Raw genomic sequence first — 10284 nt, forward strand, 5'->3', positions numbered from 1 at the left:
TTCGTCCTCCTTAGCCGCGAAAGTACGGCTTGGGCCGTACTTACACCGCCGCTGAATAAGTGGCCGATGCGGCTTAGTCGAGGTCGATCAAGTCGTTGCCAGATCGATGTTCTCATATTTCATATGGTTTTGAATCAATTTCAATTTAAATTTCTTTTGAAAAAAATGACTAAGGAAAACAAACCATGATAAATATCGTTAAGTATTGTAGATAATTTGGTATGATTTGCATCTGTTTTATAGGTTCTAGGGGTTAGATTTTTTAAATTTATTAATAAAAAAGTATTAAAGTATAGTCGGGCATGGCCGACCATATGGTACCCTTTGCGACCTGTATCTTGCGCACAAGGTTTACATGGACAGCTAGCTGGAAAGACGGTCATGACTTAATCGGAAAATCGACTCAAAAAATTTTTTATTAATTGTGTCAAAACTGGCAAGAGTTTTTAGCTGTTTTGAAAGCGAATATTTGGAATATTGATAACCTAGTCAGCTCAATTACTCCAACAATCATCACATCTTAATCCTAACATTAATATAACTATTTATTTATCTTAACCACCAGATCAGAAAATGGAACATTAGAAGCAATAAAAAGTGTAATCAAGAAAATAGGCGAAAATGTCCGGGGAAATCGGTGAAATTTTTGATATTATTTATTAAATGTGATAAAAATTTTATAAAAAGCTAAAAAAAATTATATTCCTTGACAAAAATCGATAATATTCGCCATTGGTATCAAAATTTAATACGCATGATGAAACGATTTGTTTAACAAAATATATAAAACTTATAGTCTAATAAGTAAGAAATTGAATTGTTTCTTGCCTCAGATATACCTAAGCCATTTATTTTTGTGGACATTTAAGCCAAATTTTGAAGCGTTTTTTATGGGGGCTGTTTTATATAGATTTATGAGGATCATCAACTTAGGTTTTCAAATTTTTGTCGAGATACCCGTATATATAACATAATTATGAACTTAAAAGCCCTATTCGGAAATAATGGACCGATGTTAACAATTTTGAATACATGGATGGTCGGATATAGCTAAATCGACCCAGAAAATGATTTTGAGAGGATTGGTACACTTTAAGGCACATTGGTATACTTTAAGGCACAACACCACTAAAGTGGTGTAGAGTATAAAAAGGATTTATATTTAAGAATTACCTGTAAAAAATCAAACTTACTGAAATAAGACATCTTTCTATATAACAAAATATGTTAAGTTTAGCGATGACCGTTCTTGACTTCACAAATACTTAAAAAATTGTTGAAACCACCATAAAATAAAACAATGATTTTCCTAAACATGTACACGAACTGTCTAGCATATAAAAAGAAAATAATAATTATCCGAATTTCAAAACATAATCTAAAATTCAGATGAATAACACAATTTTCAAATAAAATATTCTGAATTCAAAATGAAAAATCTTAACTTCAATTGTTTTTGTCCTAATTTCAAATAAAAATGATCATCATTGTTTTCATGACAAACTTTTTAGTTATTAAAAATATTAAAATTTTCGAATTTTCTAAAAGTACTTTAAATATATTAAAAGTTTTGTTAAAATTATTAACTTGAAAAATAAAGTAACTCGGCATTAAAGAAAATAAAATGTATTTAAAATGCAAAACATTTGCATTTTCATCTAGTTTCTCCTGGATTGGTCCATAAAAAAAATAAAATAAAAAATAAAATTTGCTCAAGCAAAGCTTCTGAAATAAAAGTTTGTAAAAAGCCACGTCGTTAAAGGCCATTTGAAATAAATTTTAAAAAACTGTTGTCTATGTCAGTTTATAGTGTTCTCAACAAAATAAAAAAAAAATTAAATTGGAAACTTGGTACAGTCATTCTTTGTATAAATACGAAGTTTAAATTCTCCAAAATTTCCAGATTCATAACGGTTTAGATTTTATTGAGGTTCAAAGTTCACTTTGTTAATGATTTTTTTTTTTTCAAAAAGCATTAAATATGACATCATATATTTTCTAAACTATTTATCCGATTTTAGTCGTATGTCATTTAGTTTGACCATTTTTTATTAAAAATATAATAGTTTTAACATAAGAAAAATGATATCAAAAAATATCCTTCAGTCAAGGATATCTCAAAAAAAGGTAAGGAAATGTAAGATTTCCTTTATTCCTACACCCAAAAAAGCTTTAAGTGTTCCCTTGTCACTTTTTTCGTTCACTAACTTTTTTGTCGTGAAAAAAATTCCCCTGTTGTGAAATTTGTTGATGGAATTTTGAAAACATTAAAAAGCAGATCCTTACAAAATCAACTATTGTGAATGAATTGTTCACAACAAGTTCACGAAAGCAATTTTCCCTTCGAGGAAAATGAATATTAAAAGGGAACAATATTGGCTATTGGGGTGAATAAAGATCTAAAAATTAAAAAAAATAATATTAATTACCAAAAACTTATAAATTTTTAATTTTTAATGCTTGTATAAGCATTAATTGTAAGGAACAATTGTTTTGCAATTACCCAATATATTTATTTTGTATTAAAAGCCCGTACAAAATTTGTTGTACTTTTGAAGTGATGAAATTGGAAACTGACGACTTGCATAAATAAATAATATTTGAGTATTTTTGGTTCGTTTATATGAAAAAATAACCTTGAGTAAGGCTGATGACATTAATGAAGATATATTCTATGATGTTGGGTATGTCACGATTTATTTTGAACACTCGAATAACAAATTAATAAGAGAATTCTTTTCTATTTAAATTAAACATTTTTTTCCTCTAGAATATTTTTAAAATAAGTATATGGCCCAATATTTACATATGGAAAAGAAAATCAAAAAATCCAAATTGGGCCATCAAATTGAAACATAAACGTTAATTTATTCAAAATAAAATGGATTTTGTTATTTATAATAAAAAACTGGTTTTTCCCTTTTTCCCACCAGTTGGATCCGCGGCATAAATTAATTATTTAAATTAATTGTCCTAAAAAATAAAAAAATGGCTTACACAACTGCTTATACTACCTCAATACTTTGTAGAACTGCTTTTATTTCTTATTACTGCGAAACATCGCTTTGGCATGGAATCCACTATACCATTTTCCTTGACAAGTCGTGACAGGAATATTCATCCATGCAGTTTCAACCATTGTCCCCAGCTTATCTTTATTTGATGGTTTTATTAAAATAGCACAGAATACATGCATTTGAACATTTTGGTTTCCCTGATAATAACAAATTTATAATACGTTCATTTAAAAAACGTATTATATTTATTTAAGAAATGATTTTTTGTTTATTTCTACAATTTTATCTGTGAAATAAAAAACAAAATTTTATATATATATATATATATATATATATATATATATATATATATATATATATATATATATATATATATATATATATATATATATATATATATATATATATATATATATATATATATATATATATATATATATATATATATATATATATTTTTTTTTTTTTCTTTCATTTTTACATAAATGTGTACATATTCATTTCTTAATTAATAAAAATATCTATTAAAAACTTGCCACTCAATTAACCGGGAAAATCGAGGTCCCACTGTACCAATTCATATAATATGTTATGTACTCCATTATTAAATTTTCTTTATAAAATTTTTTAGCCTGATTTAATGGAAATATATTTCATTTATTCTTTATTGTGTATTTTTAGGTATATTGGAGAACAAGTATTTAACCAAATAATTCAGGACAAAAGCCTTTGTTGGTAATCAGTGATGTTTTTTCGGATGTCTCTCCATATTGTCGTATGAATATGCCAAATTCAACTTATTTATAATAACCAGGGATACCAGGAAAAATATACCATTAGGCGCATTAAATATGAATTTAAAAAACACAACATATGCTCTTAAAATTAACAAATACGAATTTTTAGCCGGGTCTGGCTCACCATATGATACCCTAAACATCATTACCAAAATTACTAGTAACATTCACACTTGTACAAAACTAAGTTGTGCTAGTTTTTGTAGAGATACATAAAAAATACCAATTGGCTCAGAATCACTTTCGATTTAGCTATGTCCGTCTGTGTAGCGTGCGCACATGTAAAGATTGTGCGCACGCTACAGGTCGCAATTTTAAGGATATTTAGATGATGAAAAAATTAAATGCTCCAATAATTAAAAAATAATCGACATTTATACTCACAGGTGTAGGATATCATATGGTCGGTATGGTAAGTAGATGACATTTGGCACTCTAAAAGAAATTAGAAAAAATTACGGAATATTAAATGCTCCATTAATTAAAAAATCCACATTTCTAATATACTCACTGGTTTAGGGTATCATATGATCGCCCATGTCCGATTATATTTTCATACTTTTTTTTCAAAATTGTAAAACTGGCTATAAATTTTTTTTAATTTTTTAAGATAAAGTTTTAAAAAAATGTTTTTAAAAATATACAAAAATTAGAAATAAATTTTTTACTTAATTAGTAAAATATGATCTAAAAACTCGAAAATATGTCTTAAATATGCTTTAAGAAATAGTTGTCAAATCGATCGAGTAAATCTATATATATAATATATATATATATATATATATATATATATATATATATATATATATATATATATATATATACATATATATATATATACATATATATATATATATATATATATATATATAATATATATATATATATATATATATATATATATATATATATATATATATATATATATAATATATAATATATATATATATATTATATATATATATATATATATATATATATAATATATATATATATATATAATATATATATATATATAAAATATATACATATATACATATATATAAAATTTGGCGTGACCGTAGCACAGGAGTATTAGTTTTGAAGATGCCCCAGGGACGGAGCTGTGGCGGCTCAAAGTAGGGTACCTACGACATGTCAAATTTTTAAACTCGTGCCATTTTTACCCAAATACAAAGATTTTTATATTTTCTGAAAGCGCTCGACGAGATCTTTAAAAAAAATTCTTAGCTCTTATAATATCCGAGTTATAGGCATTTAAAAATTTAGTGATACAAAATTTACCATACCTTGGTCCGCCTTTTTTTGAATACCGGGCCAAATGTTCTTGTTAGTTAGACAACAAAATTTCCAATAATATACAAAAATTTCAGATCAATATCATTTACAGATCCAAAAATATACGTTTTTTAATTTAAAAATTCAAAAAATTTAGATTTTTGCCGTTTTTTTGCCCAAAATGTGTCTTAATTCTTTTATTAATAAAATAAAATTTTTTTTAAGAACTTATAACAATTTTATAGTTTTCTAAAAGGTATCTTTACGCAGAACGCTTTGGCGTAAAAAAGTTGTCCTATTTTTTGAAAATGTTGCCACTGCGTCCTTTCGAATATGACCTATTTTTTATCAAAACTTCAACTTTGGGCGACATGTTCTAAAATCCCAAAGCTGGGATCAGAAAACTGAAAGCAGTTTTGGAAACCTCAATATGTTTTCTATTTACTCCAAAAGTATTTTCCCAGCCCTGAAAGAAATTTGGACCCTATGTGCAAAAATGTAAAAAATCCCATTTTTGGGATTTTCATTCCAATTTTTGGGAATTGCGGGATGCCCTTTGACTTTTTCAATTTTTTTTGCATTTTCTTATTTGAAATGACAAATTTAACAAGCGTTGAAGATTTCGTTGAGTTTTGTTCATAAATAAAGATTTTGTCATATATTACATATTTGTTAAATTTCTAAAACTATGATTTATATCAAAATTTTAATAGGGTCGGAAATTTTTAAATTTTAATAGGTTGGATATGGAAATTCTCGACCTTTTAAAATTTCAAGCCAATATCTCAATTACATTCAAAAATATGTTCATTTAAACCTGTATCCTTTAATTTCATATTTTTCATATTTTAGTATTAAATATGACAGAACATGTTTAAATCTTATATTTACCTATTTTCTATTTGTTTGCTTATCCTTATAATTGAAAGTTCCTATTATGCTTAAATTTTCAGAAATTTATAACTATTTTTTATCATATCATATCAAAAATTGAAAACTTTTTAAATCTTTTTGATGTAAAAAGTAAGTCTGTGGATGGAAATCAAAAGAAATTTCGATTAAAATTTTGTAGTTGGATGGAAACTACTACGGAAATCTCAACTGACAACACATCAGCAGGAGCGCCTTGCAAGTCATACGAAGACTTATGTTCAAGGTAAAAAAAGAGGGTCACACAAAAACTTTTTTCAATCTCAAATGAGGAAATTGCTGATACATTTAACGAAATGCTGAAAAAGGAAAACCAACCTATGGATGCCGTACATATTGCAACTATTCTTCCTAATGCATCACCAAAACGACTTAAGCGAATTGTGGAAAGTATACCAACTCCAACATCACAATCAAATTTTACTGAAGAGGAAGCAATAGCGCTTATGTTGGAACTGGGTCTCAGTCGAAATAAGTACCAAATATTAAGGAAAGCTCTGCATGAAAAAGGACACATTACCATCATACAAGGCGATCCAGGAAAAAAAAACAAACTATCTTACCATCACCTATTGCTGTTAATGATGTGGAAGCTTGTATTGATATATCATCTTTGCTCGAAAACACAGCATCAAGAATTGTGTCAGACTTTTCAGAAGACCAACTAAGGAAAATTCATAACTGTGATGTTGTCTTAATCTGTAAGTGGGGATGTGACGGTTTATCGCACTTCTAGAATACAAACAAGCTTGTGGAAGTCGGACATTAGCAGACTACAAAAGTGTATTTATGTCATCATTAGTGCCATTACGAATTCGTTCATATTCCCATTGGATTTGAATATATAAAGGAGTCAAAGAAAACAACAAAAGATTTAGTGGAATATTTAAAAGATGAAATAAATGCACTGGAGCCCATTTGCATAAAAATAAAGGAATTCTCTATTAACGTATCATATCAGCTAAGCTTAACAATGATTTATGGAAAGGTCAGCAATGCCATAACAGAAACATCTTCCTTCTGGAGATGCTCAATATGTAATGAGAAAAAGTCGCAATTCTCAAATATAAACAAAAGCAGAAGTATTAATGAAGTCCTGTCTTTTGGAATTTCACCACTTCATGCCAGAATACGATTTTTGGATTACTTTTTACACATAGCATACGACCTCAGTTCTTTCAAATAATGAAGAATTGAAAGAACTAAGAGCTATGAAAAAGATGAATTTAAATGAACATATTTTTGAATGTAATTGAGATATTGGCTTAAAATTCTTTGGAAAGGGCCGAGAATTTCCATATCTAACTAAAAAAAGATATTAAGGGATAAATATGGACTAAATTGTTGTAGCTATCTGCGACCCTATTAAAATTTTGATATAAATCATAGTTTTAGAAATTTAACAAATATGTAATATATGACAAAATCTTTATTTATGAACAAAACTCAATGAAATCTTCAACGCATGTTAAATTTATCATTTCAAATAAGAAAATGAAAAAAAATTGAAAAGGTCAAAGGGCATCCCGCAATTCCCAAAAATAGGAATGAAAATCCCAAAAATGGGATTTTTTACATTTTTGCCCATAGGGTCCACATTTCTTTCAGGGCTGGGAAAGTACTTTTGGAGTAAATAGAAAACATATTGAGGTTTCCAAAACTGCTTTCAGTTTTCTGATCCCAGCTTTGGGATTTTAGAACATGTCGCCCAAATTGAAGTTTTGATAAAAAATATGTCATATTCGGAAGGACGCAGTGGCAACATTTTCAAAAAAATAGGACAAGTTTTTTACGCCAAAGCGTTCTGCGTAAAGATACCTTTTACAAAACTATAAAATTGTTTTATATTTTCTTAAAGAAAATTTTATTTTATTAATAAAAGAGTTAAGACACATTTTGGGCAAAAAAAATGTCAAAAATCTAAAATTTTTTGAATTTTTAAATTAAAAAACGTATATTTTTGGATCTGTAAATAATAGTGTTCTGAAATTTTTTGTATATTTTGTTGTATAGCTAACAAGAAAAAAATGACTCCATTTGGTTCAAAATTACGCCCGGTATTCAAAAAAAGGCGGACCAAGGTATAATAAATTTTGTATCACTAAATTTTTAAATGCCTATAACTCGGATATTATAAGAGATAAGTAGTATGTCCAAGCATGTTTTTTCAAGATCTCGTCGAGCGCTTTCAGAAAATATAAAAGAAATAAAAAAATGGCACGAGTTTAAAAATTTTACATGTCGTAGGTACCCTACTTTGAGCCGCCACAGCTCCATCCCTGGGGCATCTGCGGGGTTCATCTTCAAAACTTAAACTCGAATACTCCTTGGCAACGCTCACGCCAAATTTTATCCCGATCGGATCAGCCGTTTAGAAATGCCAGATTTATTTCCAAAAAATTTCCATTCTGCCCCAATGTGGGATGGACAAAAACTAAACCTGCTAAAATATCAGTAAGAATGTTCAGTTGTTACACCGTAATAAATCAATCATTTTATCGCTAATATGCAGGTTTAGTACAGTGAGGATTTGATGATATTCTTTTTTTCAGGTTATTCTAACCAATTAGGAAAATGGCGGTTATAGAAATTTTAGTGTGAAGTGAAAACTGTAGTTTGTGTAGGCGATGGTTACATGCTTGAAGAAAATAGGAAAAAGTTGAAACTGGTCAAATACAAATCATGTCTTCTACTAAACCAAATGGGCAGCCATCAAGCCCATTTGGTTTAGTATTTACTATTACTTAACAATTAATCGTTTATTATTCATTTACTTGCGTTAAACTTACATGTATCAATATAAGGCTGGAATTTATTAACGTTTTCTTTCAAACATTTCTTAAGAAGTACTTTAATAATTGTGAAAAATTAAACAATAACTAAATCATGGAAAAATTCTTGAAGTAAAGAGGCGTTACAGTGTTAAGGTCTTATTCTCCAGATACAAGAATCTATCGGTGTTGCAAAATCGCTCTTGCCTGTGCACTTCTATAAGTCTTATAAGTACCCAGGAAAAACTTATATTAGTAAGTAATGAGTTAAGATACTAATAAACCCTCTTTTCACTACTTCTTCATTAGCATTTTAACTCATTATTTAAACACGGTTATGCCATTGGAGGCAAGTACTTTTACGCTCGCTTACAAAAAGGGAGTTAAAGTAGTACATATTTCTTACAAAGAAGTTGTTGAGTAAATTGTTTTGTTTTTAATAATAAATAGGAGCCAGTGAAGGGACATGAGTGATTGCTGGAGGAATTGGCAGATTGTTAAACACAGGGCTTAATTTAAAACTGGGGAGAGGGGAGAGTGGACAAAAATCTAAAGTTGAAAAATAATTTTAAAAACTTAAATTTTATACTTTCGGAATTTTTACTAAAATTTATCACATTTTCTTAAAGAATACGTTTATCAAGCAAGTTATACACTTTGATAATAACAATTGATATGGTTTTTTTCAGACATTTGAAATACAAAAATAGCATTTTATTTCGTAGTTGTAAGTTGTAATTTACCCTACGATTCTTAACATCAGATTTTACTACCAAATAAAACCAAAGTTGTTTGAAGTTACATGAGATTTCTTCATCCGAAATATTTGCATGTCGGTAGCCAAACGTTAATCGCAATTATAAGACAGCGATTCTGGATATTTCATGCTAGAAGGACGGGGGTGGATTTCTGTGGCCCCGTACAACAAAAAGCTACATTGCTGTTTTTGTCAGCTTTTCTACGAAAGGGAGTAGTGAAATATTTTACCTCTAAATCATTTTTAGCCTCATTAAAACGATTTGTTGCCTGGCGTGGATAAGCTCTCAACTTTTTTTGCGATAATGCTACTATTTTTGTCGGCACTCGACGAGATCTTGAATAAATGAAGGAAAAGTTTTACAATTAACATATTCAAGTAGAAATACGCAATATTGAACGGCCAATAGCGTTGAATTTCGATATATTCCGTTAATTGGCGTTGCAGAGCCTACTTGTCAAAAGAATGTGGGACAATTCTTTTGACAGATGGCTGCGGTTATCTGCTATACAACAACACTTTTGGTTATAAACTACAACAAAAGGTTATTAGCCGAAGACAATATGCCTCCGAAGCAATGATTAGTTTGAAGAGTTTCCAATATAGTTCGAGATCAAAAAGGTTCTGTACGTGTAGCTGAAGTTAAAACAAAGAATTTAGTGATTAAACGAGCAATTCACAAGCTAGCTCCTATCCAAAAGGAGGTTGATGTATTACCGGATTCTTTAAGGGCG

The 10284-nt window shown here is 28.6% G+C and overlaps 1 protein-coding gene across 2 annotated transcripts in view; it reads left to right on the top strand.

Moving 5' to 3' along the window:
- The window catches only part of LOC111691014 (protein fuzzy homolog), a 44147-nt gene extending 39969 nt beyond the window's left edge, over window positions 1-4178 (top strand). For both annotated transcript variants that reach the window (XM_023453635.2, XM_046956322.1), the window contains exon 4: window positions 3699-4178. In XM_023453635.2, coding sequence (XP_023309403.2) covers window positions 3699-3756 — 58 coding nt within the window. In that variant the 3' untranslated portion in view covers window positions 3757-4178. The remainder of the gene's footprint in view (window positions 1-3698) is intronic.
- Window positions 4179-10284: the final 6106 nt, after the last annotated feature.

The sequence above is a fragment of the Lucilia cuprina genome, chromosome 2 (assembly GCF_022045245.1).
Source record: "Lucilia cuprina isolate Lc7/37 chromosome 2, ASM2204524v1, whole genome shotgun sequence".
NCBI lineage: Eukaryota > Metazoa > Arthropoda > Insecta > Diptera > Calliphoridae > Lucilia > Lucilia cuprina.